Here is a 21,002-nt window from a genome sequence, read left to right on the forward strand (position 1 = left end):
AATCCTCCACCGAAGTGAGAAAAAATTATAGCGCAAAACGACAAAAAAGCGTCGGACGCTACCGAGGCAATCAGAGGAATCACTTCCTGTGCGAAACGGAAGCAGAATCATCGACGCAAGTGTTGCCACTACACTCCCCAAATCAACAGAATCTTTACACAAGAGAATATACGTATAAAATCTTATTTATATGTAGCTTATACGTAAATAATATATTATGTGGATAAAAATGAGGATGAATATTATTTTATATATATTTTTTTATTATGAATATTGTTTTCAACAATATTTACCATATTGGTATATACAATATTTATTATATTTACACAACTCCGGGTCTGTTGTGAATCTGCGTTCACGACTCCACAGTGACGCTGCTGACGTAAGACGCTGCTGACGTGTTATCTGGTGCATCCGAGCGTCACTGCGGAGTCGTGAACGCAGATTCACAACAGACCCGGGAGAGAATACAATGCTGAATAAAGTCGTAGTTTTTGTTATTTTTAGACAAATTTATTTTCGATCCTTCAAAAATATCTAACTAACCCACTGATGTCACATGGACTACTGTGATGATGTCTTTATTACCTTTCTGGACATGGACAGTATACTGTATATACAGTTTCAATGGAGGGACAGAATGCTCTCGGACTAAATCTAAAATATCTTAAACTGTGTCCCGAAGATGAACGGAGGTCTTACGGGCTTAGAACGACATGAGGGTGAGTCATTAATGACATAATTTTCATTTTTGGGTGAACTAACCCTTTAATGTAATCAGAGCACAACAAGCACAACAAGTCAATAGAGCACTTACAGTCAATGACGCATGCGATGGTATTCACCATATCATTCCAACAACCTCTGCAGTGATCACACAACATCGGCCGCCCATCACGTAGCTTATCCCTTTAAGAATTCCTCTAAACACAAACTTGTATGGGATGAATATAGTATCAAAATGATTAACATGTGCAAGCACTAAAAAAAATTACTGCTAGTATTAGAATAGTAAACTACTAGTTGGCCTATAGTTACGAGGTCACTTGTAGTAGGCTACAGATGCAGTACAAATGAGAAATGTTGTTGTGAACTTGTGCACTTAAAGTTTACTTCTGTTACACTTAGTAGCTAAACTTCAATATACTTTTATAAACTAAAAAGTTTATATACAAAACATTTTGTCCCAAGCAGTATTGAAATACACTTACGTATATATACTTTTAGTAGGCCTACATTTACATTAATTTACTTGCTACATAAAGAATAAATCATAGGCCTACTTGAACATTACTTTATGATTACGGATAATCAAAACTAGTGAGGTTGTCTCTCTCTCTCTTGTAAACAAAGTGTTTAAGAACTGGATGTGCTCGATATTTCTCTTCAAACGGGTTTGGCAACTTTTGCCAGCAGAGGTGAAAGCATTTTCAGTTTTGCTGTGTGCCATTTTACACCAGGATGTAAGAAGATTCTTTAAATCGGAAAAAAAAGTATTTGATTGTATATATTCAAGATTTTTGTTCTGGTTGATGATCAGGAATTTTGGTGGTTGGAATCACTCGATGGGAAACCATTAACATGTTTGAAACCTGTGGTAAACTACAGTAACATTTTAATCAAGGTGAGTGAGCATTAGTCAGGTGAGGTTACTTCCTCATTAACTTGAACTGCTTTCTTGAAGTATTTAAACATGAAGTTCTTAAAGAAATTGGCTTTTTGTTGTGACATAGGTAGTAGGCCTATACAAATTATATTTTAAAGATCGGTTGGGGACAATTAGCCTACATTTAATCACCCCGATGTTCTAAAAACAAAAAAAATAACCGAGAAAATCATAGCCTATATAGATAGGGGAGTGTTGTAACGTAACCTGAATTATTATAATTTTTTGCTTCATGTCTTAAACTTCGAAATAATTTAGGTAATTTCAGTCTAAATTATATTGAGAGCTACAACCTTCCTCGCCAGGGTGAAGGTAACATCGGGTAGGCTGGGTTGAAACAGCTGCTGGGTTGTACATGCATTTATTTTGTTCGTCAAATTTACTGAAATATTTTATTTCAGAAAATAAAATAAATAGTTTTATAAAATAAATAGCTATAAAATAAATAAACACCCCCTATTTTTTATTTATTCATTTCATTTGAAGCATTTCAATTTAAACAAATACAATACATTTAGTCTTTTTTAAGCAGCAAACATTTTGGGAAAAATATTAAAGTAAGTTACAGTTTAAATTGTAATTAGAAATTTAATGTAATACTTTTTTTGTCAGTTTGTCTGAAACAGTATTTCTGACTCATCAGACTTACTAGTGCAGCTTCATACGGAATAAATCATGGAGAACAAAGAAACATTCAGCAATGAAGATTTTTCTCCAGAATCCAGGTAAGTTACGTCAAAGTCGTCATAAGGAAATGTGAGTTGTTGTCTCTATCATATTAGAATTCAAATGGAAATAACAAAACTTGGTATCTATGGAAGATTTTAAATCTATTATTCAGCAACTGGAAGATGACACAATGATGTGCAATTGTTTTTAAGTGTTTTAGTTTGTTGTTGTTGTTTTTTTGTAAACCTGTGTTTGAAACTGATTGTACTGCTGTCCATCTTGACCATGACATGACACTCCTGTGAAACAGATTTTTAATCTCAGAGAGGGTTAAATCCTGGTTAAATAATTAATAATAATGATGATGAAATAATATTTTGGTGATGAGATATAATTAAGACCCTGAGTGTCATATACGCTGCCCTAAACTAAAAGAGCCCAGATCTGTCAATAAATAGATTGGTGGATGGGTGACATGATCATGGTGCGATCTCATCACTCTTCAACATTTCTGAAGCTTTTCTGCATCTAAAAACAACTGTAGCTTTATAATCCATTATACATGGTATGAATTGTTGTCTCTGTTGTATTAAACTCAATTTTAGAGATCAATATAGATCAAACCCACCAGAGCCCAGCTGTGTGTCCATGAAGAGTGACCAGTCAATAGAGATTCCACTAAAATTGAAAGGAAGAAACACATCAACTGACGTGAGGTACAACATTTGTGTTAGACAGACAGAAAGACCACTGGTACAAAATGCATGCAGGGCAGAATTTGGCAAATATCCATTTACTGTCAAGATGCAGAAATAGATAATCAAATTCTTGAAGCATTTAAAACTGATTCATATGAGTGACTCATAATATTACAAAGCCCTGCACTATCCAGAGTAAAGGATCAGGTTCCTTCTCACAGCTGATCCAGAGCATCTACTGACCCCATCACACCGGTAATCTGGACCAGAACAATACTGCCAAACTCGATAGATTCAACCAGATTATAGCACAAATAAAACACAACTACATCAAATTTTGGAAAACTCAAATACAACAGATTAAAAATAAATGGTAAAAGATAGATGGATTGATTCTCTATTTGAGGTTTATCAGGCAAATTAAACTGATTGATTTCTTGTCTATTTACTATTAAATTAAATTTTTAATTCTGGTCTTGAGATATAAGACCCTCTATACAGGCTTAAGGCTCTATACACTGCCCTAAACTAAAAGAGCCCAGATCTATGTAAACAGATGGACTGATGGGTGCTATGATTCTTGTGCAATGTCATCACTCTTCAACATTTCTGCATCTACATATAAAATCCATTATACATGGTATAAATTGTTGTCTCTGTTGTATTAAACTCAATTTCACAGTCATAGATCCAACCCACCAGAGCCCAGCTGTGTGTCCATGAAGAGTGACCAGTCAATAGAGATTCCACTAAAATTGAAGGGAAGAAACACATCAACTGATCTGAGGTACAACATTTCTTTTTGTACAGACAGAAAGACCACTGGCACAAAATGTATGCAGGGCAGAATTTGGCAAATATCCACTAATTGTTAAAATGCAGAAATAGGTACCGGTAATAAAACTCGGTGACTCATAATATTATAAAGCCAAAGGATCAGGTTTCTTCTCACAGCTGATCCAGAGCATCTACTGACCCCATCACACTAATAATCTGGACCAGAACAATACTGCCAAACTCAATTGATTCAACCAGATTATAGTGGAAGTTAAACACAAAAACATTGCTTATTGGGGAAATTTAAACACAACAACATAGTAAAAATCAAAAGGATAGATGGATTGATTTTCTATTTGAGGTTTATCACATGGTAAATTTAACTTACTGTATTTAACTTAAATAAATACATGTAGCTTAAATGTATGGTCTCTTTACTATTAAACAAAAATCCACAGTCAGAGATCAAACCCACCAGAGTCCAGCTGTGTGTCCATGAAGAGTGACCGGTCTAAGGACAAACCAGAAACATTACAGGGAAAACACACATCAGCTGATCTGAGGTATAACATTTCAGTCTAGACAGACTCACTCCAATTCTGAATATGATTACAACATTTGTATGCGGTTCAATAATCATTGCTTGGTTATTGAACTTTTGTTTAAAAGCAATATCACACTCTCAATCGTTCTGTTGGTCTGAATATCAGCACAGCGTGGACAAACGAATCACAGCCATAGTGATATTCAAACCGACAGCATGACTGAAAGTGTGAAATTGGAGAATTAAATAGTTTATGTATTTTATCAAGTTAAACCATTTTCATTTATTTCAATCTGTTGTTTTATTCTTTCAGTCATGACTCTCAACTGATCCAAAGCAGATTTAAATCAAGTCTGATGAAGAAGTTTCAGTGTTTGTCTGAAGGAACAGCAAAGCAGGGAAACCCAACACTCCTGAATGAGATCTACACAGAGCTCTACATCACAGAGAGTGAAAGTGGAGGGATCAATAATGAGCATGAGGTGAGACAGATTGAGACACAGTCCAGGAGAGCAGAAGCAGAGGACACACCGATCAAATGCAATGACATCTTTAGACCTTTACCTGGACAAGACAAACCCATCAGAACTGTGCTGACAAAGGGAGTCGCTGGCATTGGAAAAACAGTCTCTGTGCAGAAGTTCATCCTGGACTGGGCTGAAGGGAAAGACAATCAGGACGTCCAGTTCATATTTCCACTTCCTTTCAGAGAGCTCAACTTGATGAAGGACAAAACACTCAGTCTTTCAGATCTTCTTCATGTGTTTTTCCCTGAAACAAAAGAAATGGAAATATCCAGTGATGAATATAAAGTGTTGTTCATCTTTGATGGTCTGGATGAGTGTCGTCTGTCTCTGGACTTTCAGAGTGATGTGAGTTTGTGTGATGTGAGTGAATCCGCCTCAGTGGACGAGCTGCTGGTGAACCTCATTGTGGGGAATCTGCTTCCCTCGTCTCTCATCTGGATCACCTCCAGACCAGCAGCAGCGGATCTCATTCCCTCTGAGTGTGTCCATCGAGTGACAGAGGTACGAGGATTCAATGACCCACAGAAGGAGGAATACTTCAGGAAGAGAATCAGTGATCAGAGTCTTGCCAATGCAGTCATCACACACCTGAAGTCCTCGAGAAGCCTCTTCATCATGTGCCACATCCCAGTCTTCTGCTGGATCTCAGCCACTGTCCTAGAGGAGATGTTGAGTCAAGCAGAGAGTGGAGAGATTCCCAAGACTCTCACTCAGATGTACACACACTTCCTGATCATTCAGACCAACATCAAACATGAGAAGGACTATGAGAAGAGAGTGAAAGATGAAGAAGACATGATTGTCCAACTGGGGAAACTGGCTTTCCAGCAGCTTGTGAAAGGCCACCTGATCTTCTATGAGGAAGACCTGAGAGAGTGTGGCATTGATGTGACAGAAGCATCAGTGTACTCAGGATTGTGCACTCAGATCTTCAGAGAGGAGTTTGGCTTGAATCAGGGGAAAGTCTTCAGCTTTGTGCATCTGAGCATCCAGGAACATCTAGCAGCTCTGTATGCACATCTCTCCCTTACAAACAACTGCATAAATGCACACTGGGTGTCATTTAATCCATTATCTGGTCTTCATCAGAGAGCTGTGGACGAGGCTTTACACAGTAAGAATGGACATCTGGACCTTTTCCTGCGTTTTCTTCTGGGTCTCTCATTGGAGTCCAATCAGACTCTCTTACGAGATTTAATGACACAGACTGGAAGCCGCTCCTACAACAAAGAGGAAACGGTTCAGTACATCAAGCAGAAGATCGGGGAGAATCGCTCTCCAGAGAGATCCATCAATCTGTTCCACTGTCTGAATGAACTGGGGGATGATTCACTGATGCAGGAGATCCAAGTGTATCTAAACTTTGAAAAAATAGGAGGAACCAAACTCTCCTCTTCACAGTGGTCAGCTCTGGTTTATGTGTTGCTGACATCAGAGCAGAAGATGGATGTTTTTAATCTAAAACCATTCATTGGAGCACAAAATACAGCAGATGAAGTTCTTCAGAAGCTGCTGCCTGTGGTTAAAGAATCCAGATCAGTTCAGTAAGTCACACTGACAGCAATCACTACACTGATAAATCATGATCACATTTATGATTTTAGCATGTGCTTTCTTACCAATACAATCAAAGTGGAAATTTTCACCAAATTCCATTATTAGCAGCAGGGGTGGATTATTACTGACAAAGACCCCGGGGCCAATTATCTTCAAAGCGACCCACCGCCTATTTGTTTCATTTGTATTTATTTTTTACATTAACTGTAATAGAAAGTAGAAGTTACAGTGATCATGAATATTCAAACCATTCTCTGCTATTTATTCTCTGGAGTTTTTTGCTTTGTGAACTTTGTGGAATGTTTTTTCAGACGGCACTTTTGTATTCTTGTTTTTTCTAGGAAATATATTTTGCTGTTAAATACGTAACTTTTTAATACAAATAATTAATTAAAGTTAATAGTTAAATAATTAAATATAATTAGGTAAAGAAAGCACTTTGTTCAGGATTTAGCTATATGGGCGACAGTGGCTCAGTGGTTCATGTAGGTTGTCTACAAACTGGAAGGTTGGTGGATCAATCACCGGTTCCACCTGATCAAGTGTCGAGGTCTCCATGAGCAAGACGCCTAACCCCAGCTGCTCCGGACGAGCTGGATGGCGCCTTGCATGGCTTACACCGCCGTCGGTGTATGAATGAGTGAATGTGAGGCAATGTAAAGCGCTTTAGTGGCCATTGGGTCTGTGAAAGCGCTATATAAATGCAGTCCATTTACCATATATATATATATATATATATATATATATATATATATATATATAATTAATCATGTAGCAGAATTAATAGCACAATTATTTAATCAGTTCATCCAATGAACAGAAAGCATAATCAATTATTAATTCTAGGAAATATATTATCTTCCTGGCCAAGAAAAAATAACCTTTTCCAGCTAAAGTAAATAAAGTACTAGCAGGGTAAATGAATGGTATCGCTAGATCAAGATGTTTAAGTGACTTCGATATGTAGCAAACACAGAGACAATAAAAGCGTGGATACAATAATTAATTTAAAAAGAAAAAAAGGCCCTTGGACAAAAACAAATATTTACATCATGTCATTGACCCAAATACAGGGATAGAACAAAGGAAACAAAACTAGACACAGCTGAAACTGATGGGTATGAAAACAAACGAAGACATAATCGGTAACCATAAAAGCCAACAAGGATCGGGAACACAGGCCAACAGGAACAGAACAGAACCAAACCAAAACTCAGTGAAACTAATGCTTGTGACAGTAACAATGAGTGATAATATTTCAAAGTGGTTTCTGTCATTTGACATAAATATTGTATTTACCTGCTTAAAGAAATCCCAGATAGTACTGCTAATAGAGATTAGAGGTGAAAATGGGAGACAATCTAGCCTGGAAAGAGACGTGAGGATTTGGGGAGAAAAACAAGATATTCTTAGTGCATTCTAATGAATTATTCATGGGATATATCTTACAGTAAATTGGGAGAGCAGACCACAAATGCGCAATATATGTTGTCTTTCATACAGTTATAGTGGAATACATAGAAAAATGAAAATAATCAGGTGGAAAATAATGCAGTGACTTAAAAGAGCTGTTGCTACAGATATTCATGTCATACCATGTCACATTATTCTCTTGATGGAAAATAGATAAGGAAATCTCACAGCTCATTCAGTCAAACTGACGAATAAGAATTATTAGTAGCCTAACCTTATGATTTGAAATTATTTGTTTCAATCTTTTTGAGTGGAACTTCCCGAAACCGGAAGTGCCTCCCATAATCTAAAACGCAGTAGGCTCGTTAGGAAAAGGGTGGATATAGGAAATCTGAAGTTAAGTCAGTAAAAATTATGAATATAGAATAATTAACATGTACAATATTATCCTATTAATATCTTACAGAAGTTTTTCAGTACTTTTTTATGGAACGTTATTCCTATTCAGATGAGTATTTTGCGGTGCTCAATCCTGCTTATCTGATCTGCAGATCCGGAACTGAGAGACTGAAGAGTGTCATTTTCTCTACAGGTTGATTAATTGTGGTGTAACAGATAAAGGTTGTGCTGCTCTGGCTTCAGCTCTGAGATCAAACCCCTCACACCTGAGACAACTGGATCTGACTAGAAATAAACTAGGAACATCAGGAGTAAATCTGCTCTTCGATGGACTGAAGGATCCTCACTGTAAACTGGAGACACTGAGGTAAATAATTTCTCTGAGACTAATTCTCAATTAGTTTATAGTTGAATCAGTTCTGACAGGGATGTAAGATCATCTGTAGAGTTGTATCCACATGTATCAAGTGTAAAAAGGAAAGACAAATACCTGTTACAAAAATGTCTTGCACACAACACAGGTGAGTCTCTTTATTTCTTAGAGATGTTGTGAAACTGATAAGCTTTTTTGCAAACACATGTGGTTTGTGAGTTTGCTGTTGAAAATGGTTCCTCATTTACATATGGTTATTGGCTTTCAGAGACGAGGAGTCTATGGCTGAATAACATTTCCCTGTCCATCCTGATGTCCATTATCCATGTCTCATCTGTAAAATAGAGTTGTATATTATTTGCAAACTAATGTGGAAAATTGTAGACCACCTGCACATTATCCTTGTTACATGGCTGCTTATAAAAAAAATCAGGAGTGTCAAACCTAGTTTCTGCAGCCCCAGATCAGTGCCGGGTTTACCCTTAAAAAAGCTCATTAATGTTCAGAAAGGAAATAACTAACTGATTGGTGACGTTTCATTCACCTGTCTTCACCTCTACATTTAGGACATTAACTCACAGGATACACAAAATGAGGTGGAAATATGACAGAATAAAACTCAAATTATCTCACAGGTATTTATCTTAATGATTGAGAAGTAATATAAGATAACACTAGCACAGCTATCCACCTTTTTCCTATACCCCATTACCCTTTACTCGAATTATGGGAGTAACTTCCTTTAAACTGAACAATTAGCAAAAGGCTCGCTCTAAGAACGCAATATAAATATTTTTCAAAAACTGGGCACAATGAGATTACATTATTCTGCTCACCCTTCAACCATTGAACATTAAAAAGACATTTAAAAGTGTTAAAGCATTAACAAATTACAAACCAAGAATAACGCAAAAGCTTAATTATTTTTGCAGCAATAATATGGATGTGTTAAATATCACATTAGTTATATGTCTGTATTAAGCAACACATCAAAAATGTTCATTAACTGTTAGTGTAACGTGGCAGTATAAATTGCACAAAGAAACAAAGGAGTGTCCAAAATGAACAGTCTTTATTAACTAATCAAAATGAACACGCAAGAGATCATAAGCATAAACGAGAACTGATACTGAACAATCGAAATTCAGGGCTATAAAAGTCTACAGCTTCCAAAATTGTGTTTTTTTAAAAACTTTTCAAAACTGACGTTATGCATATTTTTGAGTCATGAACAATGTGTTTTAAGAAGTTTTTTAATTAAAATTTTGATTGTTTTTATGTCAGGTGCTTCAACCAAATGGTTGTATGCGTATATATACAGTATATACTGTAGTTTTACCACCTGACATGGAACTGTACCAACCTACCCATACTTGAAATTAGAACCAGAATTGAAATTTACCAGTATTTGAGAGAGATCTACAAGTGTGAAGAGTGTCATTTTTCTCTACAGGTTGATTAATTGTGGCGTCACAGATGAAGGTTTTGCTGCTCTGGCTTCAGCTTTGAGATCAAACCCCTCACACCTGAGAGAACTGGATCTGTCATTGAATAAACTAGGATCATCAGGAGTGAATCTGCTCTCTGCTGGACTGAAGGATCCTCACTGTAAACTGGAGATACTGTGGTAAATAATTTCTCTGAGAGTCACACACTCACTGAAACTCACAATGAAATATTCTAAATTAGTTTATAGTTGTATCAGTTCTGACCGAGCGGCAACCTCCCTGTCTCTCTCTTGAAACCAACACGGAAGTGACTTACACTGCAATTCATCGACTGGCCGCTGGATGCAAAAGGGAGCTAAATCTGTATCTCTCCCATGTTAAAATGTCCAACTTTACAGCAGAATAAAACTTGATTACAGCCAGTGCAAAAAGTGGTTTTGGTCTATATAGCTAATTTTGCCCTTCGTGACATCTGCGAGGGGGGTGAATTTTTTTATATCTCATCCATTTAAATTATATTAAGCCTTAACGTTCTGCATAATTAAGTGCGTGACCACTTGAGTGACAGGTGGATTGCCACTGCTGGCAATCTAGCCGTTCGTCTGCTATCTGTTAGTGTCACGTCAACTCATTTCAGCCGCTGAACTCGGCATCTCTGCTGTGTTTGAGCTTTTTTCAGGATTGCGTCGTCGTTGAGTATCGAGAGAACAACCAGCAGTGTTTTTCAGTTGTTGTCCTCTGTGAACATAGCCTGGCTAACGTCAGACCTCGTCTCATTGAGACGTGGTCTGGGAACCACATGTTAATTTTCTCGTATTTGAGGCGTGGTTTACGATTGCCCAGAGACGTTTATATGGCGCTACGAATGTCTATCAAATGCGAATGTCTATCAAATGTTGCTTTTTGGAGTTTTCAGATTTAAAAACGTCTATAATACATTTTTAACTGTTAACTGTTTTAACTATTATAATATTTCGAGGGGCAAAAACATGAACTTCAGCTATTGGCTTTATATCATCAAGTCATCTTTCGCTTTAGCGCGGTCGGCCACTCGGCACAGTACTTACAACGGTACTGCCACTAGCATATAGCATTAGCTCCTTAGCCTGAGATAACTTGATCACACGTCGAGGTGGGCGTGGTTTCATTAACCAGGCACCTCAGCTCCACCCAAGACCCGCCTCTTGGCCCATTTTCTGTTATCTGGGAGTGACGAGCGGTGACGCGCTGTTATATTTAACTTTTCTAACTTTAGTTAGTATGTAATGTTGCTGTTTGAGCATAAACAACATCTGCAAAGTTACAATGCTCAAAGTTCAAAACAAAGGGAGATATTTGCTTTAAAAGAAATCATTTTTAAGGACTACAACAAACGACTAATAGGGACATAAACCCCGCCCCCGGGAACATGCAACAAAGGGGGTGAGTCCATGAGAAGAGGAAGAGTAGTTGTAGTAGACCACATTTGGGAGTCTGCTCAAGTTGTCGTCTTTTCAAATTTATTGCAAAACAGTACGCAACACAAATGCAATAGCATGTCAATCTGTAGGCATCTTACAACAGTTCCCAAAAGAGCAATAGATTATAGATTATCATGACAGATTATGCTAATCAAATATTTGAAGATAGTTAACTCCACATGAGCTACATATATTCATCAACTAACCATTCAGAAACATCCTGTTGCATTCTACATGTTGTCACGTCTTCTTGAGTCTCTCCATTATTGTCAGACTCCAGTTTAAACATAAAAGGCAGAAGATAACTGACATTTTAGTATGTGTACGTAATTGGAGCTGCTAACACACACAAGCTCTTGAAGCTCCGCCCTCTGTGCAGGGAGCAGCAGCTCATTTGCATTTAAAGGGACATTTAAACACAATTTGTCTTTGCTCACCCTCAAAAAGGGACAATTTTAACATGCTATAAAAAAATGATCTGTGGGGTATTTTGAGCTAAAACTTCACAGACACACTCTGGGGACATATTGTAAAAGGAGCATTATACCACCCCTTTAACAAAACAGACCACGAATAACGTCTCGGTTACGTATGTAACCCTCGTTCCCTGAAGGAGGGAACGGAGACGTAGGTCGTGACCAACCAATAGGAATCTCGCTAGAGAGCCGATCTACTTCGAGTGAAACTAAACGAGCCAATACACATTGGCGTGCAATCATTTGCATCAGCTGCGCAGCCTCGCAGCGCGGGTATATAACGAGCAGCTGGTGATTGCACTGTAGTTTTTTGCTGAGGAGCCAAGCCGATAAGCTGGCTGCCCCGGCGGGCGGCAGCAGATGTGGCGACGGGACCTACGTCTCCGTTCCCTCCTTCAGGGAACGAGGGTTACATACGTAACCGAGACGTTCCCTATCAGTCGGTCACTACTACGTAGGTCGTGACCGACCAATAGGAATCCCTACCAAAGCGCCACAGCTGCTGCACCCCATCCAGCGCCCTGTGCAAGCCTCTACACCTTCTTGCCTGGAAGGCGATAGGAGGCGGCTTACACAGAGTGAACCTGTCACTGTTGTTCCGTGATAACCCATACAGTGAGATTATTGGATAACACTGGGAAGCGTGCCCGAACTGAAGGAGGGGAACGCTGCGGAAGCCACATTCTCAAGGAGTTAAGTGGAGATAACATATGGACTAACCCGAGGGTTGTACAGCATATGAGTAATGGGTGACTTAGCCCAAGGGAAAGACACGGGCTTCCATTTAGGAGCAGCCGTGGAGAATATACACATATGGGATCCCCGTAGGGTCACACATATGGGACCCAGCCTATATCCGGTTCTCAAGGATTCAGCGGATACAGGCCTGGCACCGGACGCTCCGCCATGTCCGGCCCGAGGGTGTTTGGAGGACTCACAGGTTTTTCACACTGGAGAATAAGGGTGCACAGTAGGGTGCAGCAAGCCGACAGAGCCGGGCCTCTCAGTGCTTCTACCCGTCTAGATCGGGTAGAAGCACTGAGATCGGCTCTACACGTAGGCTATAGTATCAAGCGAACGTTTTAGGTGTCGCCCAGCCCGCAGCTCTACAGATATCTGTTAGCGAGGAGCCACGTGCCAGCACCCAGGAGGATGCAACGCCTCTCGTGGAGTGTGCATGCAACCTAACCGGGCAGGGCACGCCTTGAGCTTGGTAAGCCAAGGCGATGGCATCCACTATCCAGTGGGCCATCCTCTGCTTGGAGACAGCCTTTCCCTTCTGCTGGCCTCCGTAACAGACAAAGAGCTGGTCTGAGGTCCTGACGCTTTGAGTTCTGTCCACGTACATACGCAGAGCGCGAATGGGACAGAGCAAAGCCAGGGCTGGGTCTGCCTCCTCCAGGGGCAGCGCTTGCAGGTTCACTACCTGGTCCCTGAAGGGAGTGGTAGGAACCTTGGGCACATAGCCAGGCCGGGGTCTCAGTACAACATGGTTGTCACCTGGCCCGAACTCTAGGCACGATTCGTCGACCGAAAATGCCTGCAGGTCCCCTACCCTCTTGACAGAGGCCAATGCAACCAGCAGCAAAGTCTTCATGGAGAGAAGCTTTAAGTCTGCTGATTGCAATGGCTCAAAGGGAGCGTCCTGAAGTGCTCGAAGCACCAGGGAAAGGTCCCAAGAGGGTATGGAGGGGGGTCGAGGAGGATTTAATCGTCTCTCCCCCCTAAGGAACCTGACGACCAGGTCGTGCTCCCCAACTGTTTTGCCATCTATGTGGTCGTGATAAGCTGAAATAGCGGCAGCATGTACTTTGAGGGTGGAGGGAGACAGCCTTCGCTCCAACCCTTGCTGCAAGAAGGAAGCACGGACCCTATCGAACATCTTCGGGGGTCTTCTCGGCGAGAAGAGCACCACTCGACGAACAGGTTCCACTTCAAGGCATACACACGTCTCGTGGACGGTGCCCTTGCAGAAGTGATGGTGTTAAGTACCTCTGGGGGTAAGTCACCTAGAACCTCCGCATCCCGTCCAGGGACCAGACATGGAGTTTCCAGAGGTCTGGACGCGGGTGCCACAGGGTGCCCCGTCTCTGAGTCAGAAGATCCTTCCTCAGAGGAATGGGCCAGGGAGGGACTGTCACGAGGAGCATGAGTTCTGGGAACCAAGTCCGGGTGGGCCATTAGGGAGCCACCAGAAGGACCTGCTCCTCGTCCTCCCTGACTTTGCACAAGGTCTGTGCAAGTAGGCTCACTGGGGGAACGCATATTTGCGGAGGCCCCGGGGCCAGCTGTGTGCCAGTGCATCCGTGCCGAGTGTTCCCTCGGTCAGGGAGTAAAACAGCTGGCAGTGGGTGGTTTCTGAGGAGGCAAACAGGTCTACCTGAGCCTCCCCGAACTCTCTCCAAATCAGCTGAACCGCCTGGGGGTGGAGTCGCCATTCTCCCGGGAGCACAGCTCGTGATAGCTCGTTGGCCACACGGTTGAGCACACCGGGGACATACATGGCTCGAAGCGACCTCAGATGCTTCTGACTCCAGAGGAGGAGATGGCGGGCAAGTTGCGACATGCGACGGGAGCGTAGACCACCTTGTCGGTTGATGTACGCAATGGTCGCTGTGTTGTCCGTACGGACCAGCACGTCTCTGTCCTGTAGCGGCCTCTTTAGGCGGCTCAGAGCGAGATGTACTGCTAGCAACTCGAGGCAGTTGATATGCCAATGCAGTTGGGGAGCCGTCCACACCCCTGACACTGCATGCCCGTTGTACGTGGCGCCCCAGCCGGTGGCAGAGACATCTGTGAATACCACAGCATGCCTGGACACCTGTTCCAAGGGCACTCCTGCCCGTAGGAACGAGGGATCTGACCACGGGCTGAAGGTCTGGCGGCACGCCGGTGTGATTGCCACCCGGTGAGTGCCGTGATGCCACGCCCATCTCGGGACTCGGCCGTGAAGCCAGTGCTGAAGCGGTCTCATATGTGGCAGCCCGAGCGTGGTTACCGCTGCTGCCACTGCCATATGCCCCAGGAGCCTCTGAAAAAGTTTCAGTGGGACCGCCGTCCTGCCTTTGAACATGTTCAAGCAGTTCAGCACCGACTGGGCACGCTGCTCTGTGAGGCGCGCTGTCTGTGCGACCGAATCCAACTCCATACCGAGAAAAGAGATCCTCTGCACAGGGGCGAGTTTGCTCTTTTCCCAGTTGACCTGAAGGCCCAACTGGCTGAGGTGCCTGAGCACGAGGTCCCTGTGTTCGCATAACTGATCTCGAGAGTGTGCTAGTATGAGCCAGTCGTCGAGATAGTTGAGGAGGCGAACGCCCTGTTCTCTCATGGGAACAAGGGCCCCCTCCGTGACTTTCGTGAAGACACGGGGAGACAGGGACAGCCCGAAGGGCAGGACCTTGTACTGGTATGCTCGACCCTCGAACGCAAAGCGCAGAAACGGCCTGTGTCGAGGAAGAATCGAGACATGAAAGTACACGTCCTTCAGGTCGATCGCTGCAAACCAATCTTGGGGACGGATGCATCTGAAAATGCGTCTCTGCGTGAGCATTTTGAACGGTAGCTTGTGGAGGCTCCGATTCAAAACTTGCAGATCCAAGATCGGTCGTAACCCACCACCTTTCTTGGGTACAATGAAGTAGGGACTGTAGTGTCCTGACCTCATATCGGCTGGAGGGACCGGCTCTATCGCGTCCTTCGCCAGTAGGACTGCGATCTCCGCATGCAAGACATGGGCATCGGCTGCTCTCACTGTAGTGGAGTGGATGGCCCGAAACTTGGGGGGATGCCGGGCGAACTGAATCGCATAGCCGAGCCTGATGGTCCGAATGAGCCAGCGAGACGGACTGGGGAGCACTAACCAGGCTCGCAGAGACCGTACAAGCGGGACCAAAGGGACCGTAGGCGTACCCGGAGTGGGGCAGCGAGGTGGAACACAGGGACGCGGCCCGGGAGGCTCTCTTGGGGAGGCGGTCCGTAGCGTGGTCTAAGTGTGCTGTGCAGCACTTACCTGGTTCCACGAGGCAGGAGGTGCAGGAGGCGGCTTGGTTGCGTTCTCGAACCACACACTGCGCTGCCCGCTGGCGACAGAAGAGGCGGATGAGGGTGGTGAGGATTTTCTCCTCCCACTACTCTCCAGACCCTCTTCAGACCCAGAGATGAGGATCTGCTCTTTTTTTTTTTTTTTTTTTGAGAATTTGGGAACCACTGTGACTCCAGTGGTGGAACAGAATTTTGACTCAAAAGATTAGTTTCCCAGCCCTCTACTGGGAGAGAGCAGCTCCACCCATCTCCGGGTCACCCGTCTCCAGTGATTGTTTCACCGACCACTTAAATAGTGGTTGAGCCGGGTGGTGTCATCCTCCTGCAGCGGACACAGTAGAGCAGACTGTGCGGGAGTTTCTCTTTTTTGCAGGGGATGACACCCTTGGCGACGAGTAGACTGAGGGGCAGCCCACGAGGTACTCTGGTGGTACGTCAGGGGAAGCGCTTCAGTCTGCTGCTGACTGTGGAGAACTGCTGGGCCAGTTCTCAACAGTGTCGCTGAAAAGGCCACCTTATGAGATGGAGCATCGAGAAAGCGTACTTTGACGAGCTCTCACACCTCGACAAGGACAGCCAGGGGGGTTTCTGGACCACCAAGGTGGACATCGTCTGATCGAGGGCCAGCACCGTGACTTGAACACGGTCAGTCGACAAGCGCAGCTCAACCCCGGCTCAGAACTACCCTCGTGCAATAAGAGTGCCTTGGCCTCGCATGCAGGGTAGAGGTGGCCTGCCAGAGGCACAACCACCCCACCATCGAGGGTAGTGAGAGAGGTGAAAACTTTATGCAGAATTTGGCACTTTTGGCGTTCCATATTTTTGGCACCAATATAGCTCCATACTGCTAAGTTTTCAATGCACGTCCGAGAAAGACCCGGGAAAGCATGGCTGTCCGCTCTGAATCTGATTCAGCATAAGCACACACACCATTACAGTGGGAACTTAACATCATCCTCATTTCCAGAACGAAACAGTCCCTCTCTCCGATGTAGCAATCGACATCTGCCCTCAGCTGGAGCCTTGAATGAAACGCTAGGTTCCTCCTTTTTTTTTTTTTTTTTTGAAGGACCAGCAATCTCATCCAGAAGCTGCACAGCTTGTGATGCGCTAGAGAGGGAGGGGCCCTAGGGGGTTGGTTCCCCGAAGGAGAAGCCCTCAGCTCTCACCCAAGCTATTCTACTGAAGTAGACCTCTCCTGGTGGCCACCAGGGAGGGCGCTACAACGGAGAATAGACATGGGGACCGCGCACCTAGAGCGCCGAGCGAGCGCTGGGTTGCCGTGACAACCCGCGCTGCAGCCCGGCAGCTCGACGGCACACGACACGCTGGTGTCCCAGAGTGTCGAGCAGACCTGCAGCTGTGCTTTCACACACAAGCAGCGGCTGGCCAACAACAGAGGGGACTCAAGCTTTCCGGAGAAAGTTGAGTCAACCGGCGTGCCGACGTGGTCATGTTCCCGTGAAAACATGAACCACCCACGAACACAGTCTCACATGTTTCCCAGGCATGCGAGAGAGTGATCGTGGCCGTCAGTGAGGACAGGAAACGACCGCATCCAGAAACACACGGGTGGAATGTCATCTTTAGAAAGACGCAACTCACACCCATGTAAGCTCTTTCAGGTGAATGCTCTTCTTGGTACTGAAGCACGCAGGGGAATGGTCGCAGCGGACACAGACAGGAATGTGCAACCTGTCGTGCGCTGTCTCTCTTCACGGCGGTCTTACCAGCCGTAAGAACGGCTATTTAACGCTCTTGGCACACCGTTACCAGCTGTGAAAACAGCTTTTTTTTTTTTTTTGGCTTAGTAACACAAAAATAAAAGAGAAAATAAAGACGACCCCGCTGCCGCGCTGTATCGCCCGCACCAGACACGAGAGATCTTCCTGAAGAGCTTGCTCGTTGTTTGATCACTCAATATTAGATAGATTAAACAGCATCGGTTGGCTCCGAAGCAAAAAGCTACAGTGCAATCACCAGCTGCTCGTTATATACCCGCGCTGCGAGGCTGCGCAGCTGATGCAAATGATTGCACGCCAATGTGTATTGGCTCGTTTAGTTTCACTCGAAGTAGATCGGCTCTCTAGCGAGATTCCTATTGGTCGGTCACGACCTACGTAGTAGTGACCGACTGATAGGGAACCCAAAACCATGGGATATATCTTAAAGTAATTCAGGAGAGCAAACCACAAATGTGCAATATATGTTGTCTTTTTCATACTGTTACAATGGAATAAAAAGAAAAAAGAAAATAATCAGGAGGAAAATAATGCAGTGACTGCATTTGCGGTGCTCAATCCTGCTTATCTGATCTGTAGATTCTGAACTGAGAGACTGAAGAGTGTCATTGTTCTCTACAGGTTGATTAATTGTGGCATCACAGGTGGAGATTGTGCTGCTCTGGCTTTAGCTCTGAGATCAAACCCCTCACACCTGAGAGAACTGGATCTGTCATTAAATAAACTAGGAACATCAGGAGTGAATCTGCTCTCTGCTGGACTGGAGGATCACTGTAAACTGGAGACACTGAGGTAAATCATCTCTCTGAGAGTCACACACTCACTGATACTGATTTGAATGTATGTAATGTGTTGTGTTGAGGATTTTGGTTTACTCGCATGAAAAAAATAAAAGGTTCTGACACTTTAATGATATTGAAATTAACCTCTTCAAGCACCATGTAGAAGTGGGCTTCTAGACTGGACCTGTTAATCGTGTCATGGATTAAGTCTCTCTGTCCGATTGTGAAGCTCCTGCTGATCTGATCTCTAGATCCTGAACTGAGAGACTTAAAGGATTCCTTCACCTCAAAATGAAAATTTACTTACAATTTACTCACCCCAATGCCATCAAAGATGTTCATGTCTGTCTTTCTTCAGTGGAAAATAAATTAAGTTTTTTGAGGAAAACATTTCAGGATTTTTCTCCACAACGATAACCAAGATGTTGAAGTCCAAATCAATGCAGTTTCAAAGGACTTTAAAGTGCTTCAAAGGGCTCTGCACAATCCCAGCTGAGGAATAGGGTCTTATCTAGCGATCGGTCATAAAAAAAAAGAAGGAAATCTATATACTTTTAAACCACAATTGTTCGTCTTGTGCTGGACTGCGACGCGCCGGGCATTACTTCATCACGTTGGAAAGGTCAAGCTGGAGGTAGTCGTATGTACCGCCCCATTGTTTACTAGCGTGGAGAAGGAGGATCGTTAGAATTTTATTGAATGTTGAATGATATATTAATGTCTGTGTCAGTTTATTGCTTAAAATGGTCCTTTCGTGTGCCTATCCTGGATGTTTAATTATGTCCAGCGTGACCTTTCCAACGTGATGACGTAATGCCAGGCGCGTTGCAGACCAGCACAAGACAAACAATTGTGGTTAAAAATTATATATATATAGATTTTTTTTTTTTTTAAAGAAAATGACCAATCGTTTCGCTAGATAAGACCCTATTCCTCAGCTGGGATTGTGCAGAGCCCTTTGAAGCGCTTTAAAGCCCTTTGAAACTGCATTGTTTTAGACTTCAACATCTTGGTTACCGTTGAAGTCCATTGTGTGGAGAAAAATCCTGAAATGTTTTCCTCAAAAAACTTAATTTCTTTTCCACTGAAGAAAGACAGACATAAACATCTTGGATGGCATTGGGGTGAGCAAATTATCAGGAAATTTTCATTTTGAGGTGAACTAATCCTTTAAGAGTGTCATTGTTTTCTACAGGTTGAATAAATGTGGAGTGACAGATGAAGGCTGTGCTGCTCTGGCTTCAGCTCTGAGATCAAACCCCTCACACCTGAGACAACTGGATCTGTCTGGAAATAAACTAAGATACTCAGATGTGAAGCTGCTCTCTGATCTAAAGGATGATCCACATTATGAACTGCAAACGCTTGTGTGAGTAATGAGTTTAATGATGAAGATCATGTTTAAGTTTTAACCCACAAATGCATTAATTATTGATATGCCAAAAAAATTATGTTTTATTTTATTTCAAAACAAGAATATAATAATTTCCAATTTTTTTTTTTCACAATGGTGTATTTTAAGAGAATTCTGCTTTTGTCCTTTTCAATAGAATATATTGATAAATATGTATAACCACTTGGCACTTTCGTTATCATAAAAACAATCTGACACAAAAAGTATTATTATGGATAAGTCAAAGGTCCAAATCTGAATGTTTAAAATGGCTTATACAGATCTATTAACTATAGTTGACACCATGTATCACATGGTTATTGTCTCTCACTAATAGTGATATATAGTTTTATTTTAGTTGTTGTAAAGTGGACAATGCAGTAACGTCACACACATTTGACTGTGTTTTACCTACAGGTTTTAGATGTTAGTCTGAGTTTCTCTGGATCAGCTGATGGTGAATAAAGAGCCACTACAGACACATTCAACCGAATCAACACACACAAACCCATAATGATCATCACACACAGATGTGTTTGTGTAACTTTACAGAATGATACAATCCTTAATCCAAAATTAAACAAAGAAACAATTTGTTTGTTCTGACATTTGTACTGGCACTTCATTTTACACAATAATCAGCCTGGTCTCATTGTTAATACGTAGGTATTCATACGTAATTTTCGAAGATAGAAAACGTACTTATTTGTACGTTTGGATAGATCTGAAACGTATAATATGGACGTATCAGCAACATTTAAACGTAACATTATTACGTTTTTACAGCTACAAAACGTAAACTATTTACGAATATTTCATATCAACGATATCTGTAAAATTTCCATTGTAACGTTATAGATAAATTTAAGATCCCTTAACCCTACTCTTAAACCTAAACATACCCATTTTATAATATAAAAATGATAAAACATAATGGCTACTAATCCTACTCCTAAACCTACCTGTAAACATTTCTTAAAACTACTTAACATTAGGCTAAAAATTATGAAGAAAAACATAACAGACAGAAAAGTGTA

General features: G+C 42.4%; 1 protein-coding gene across 2 annotated transcripts; it reads left to right on the forward strand.

Moving 5' to 3' along the window:
- Window positions 1-1,411: 1,411 nt before the first annotated feature.
- On the forward strand, window positions 1,412-20,528 carry LOC306987105 (NACHT, LRR and PYD domains-containing protein 12-like). 2 transcript variants are annotated; one of them, XM_079591128.1, is made up of 11 exons: window positions 1,412-1,624; window positions 2,279-2,391; window positions 2,941-3,051; window positions 3,716-3,820; window positions 4,269-4,373; window positions 4,668-6,425; window positions 8,444-8,617; window positions 10,077-10,250; window positions 18,412-18,582; window positions 19,768-19,941; window positions 20,383-20,528. In XM_079591128.1, exons 2-11 carry the CDS (start codon window positions 2,342-2,344, stop codon window positions 20,387-20,389), a joined length of 2,829 nt encoding a protein of 942 aa, XP_079447254.1. In that variant the 5' UTR covers window positions 1,412-1,624; window positions 2,279-2,341; the 3' UTR covers window positions 20,390-20,528. The 2 variants fall into 2 exon arrangements, with proteins under 2 accessions (XP_079447254.1, XP_079447253.1); XM_079591127.1 differs by having other exon boundaries at window positions 2,310-2,391.
- The last annotated feature ends 474 nt before the right edge of the window (window positions 20,529-21,002 follow it).

This window comes from Phoxinus phoxinus, assembly GCF_949152265.1.
Source record: "Phoxinus phoxinus genome assembly, chromosome: 19".
Classification (NCBI taxonomy): domain Eukaryota; kingdom Metazoa; phylum Chordata; class Actinopteri; order Cypriniformes; family Leuciscidae; genus Phoxinus; species Phoxinus phoxinus.

What these genes read in the sequence shown, in the direction of transcription:
- LOC306987105 (XM_079591128.1), top strand. Translation starts at nt 2,342, where the DNA reads ATGGAGAACAAAGAAACATTCAGCAATGAAGATTTTTCTCCAGAATCC. An exon ending in TGTAAACTGGAGACACTGAG is followed by an intron (nt 8,618 to 10,076) that starts GTAAATAATTTC and finishes TTTTCTCTACAG; the next exon opens with GTTGATTAATTGTGGCGTCA. An exon ending in TGTAAACTGGAGACACTGAG is followed by an intron (nt 18,583 to 19,767) that starts GTAAATCATCTC and finishes TGTTTTCTACAG; the next exon opens with GTTGAATAAATGTGGAGTGA.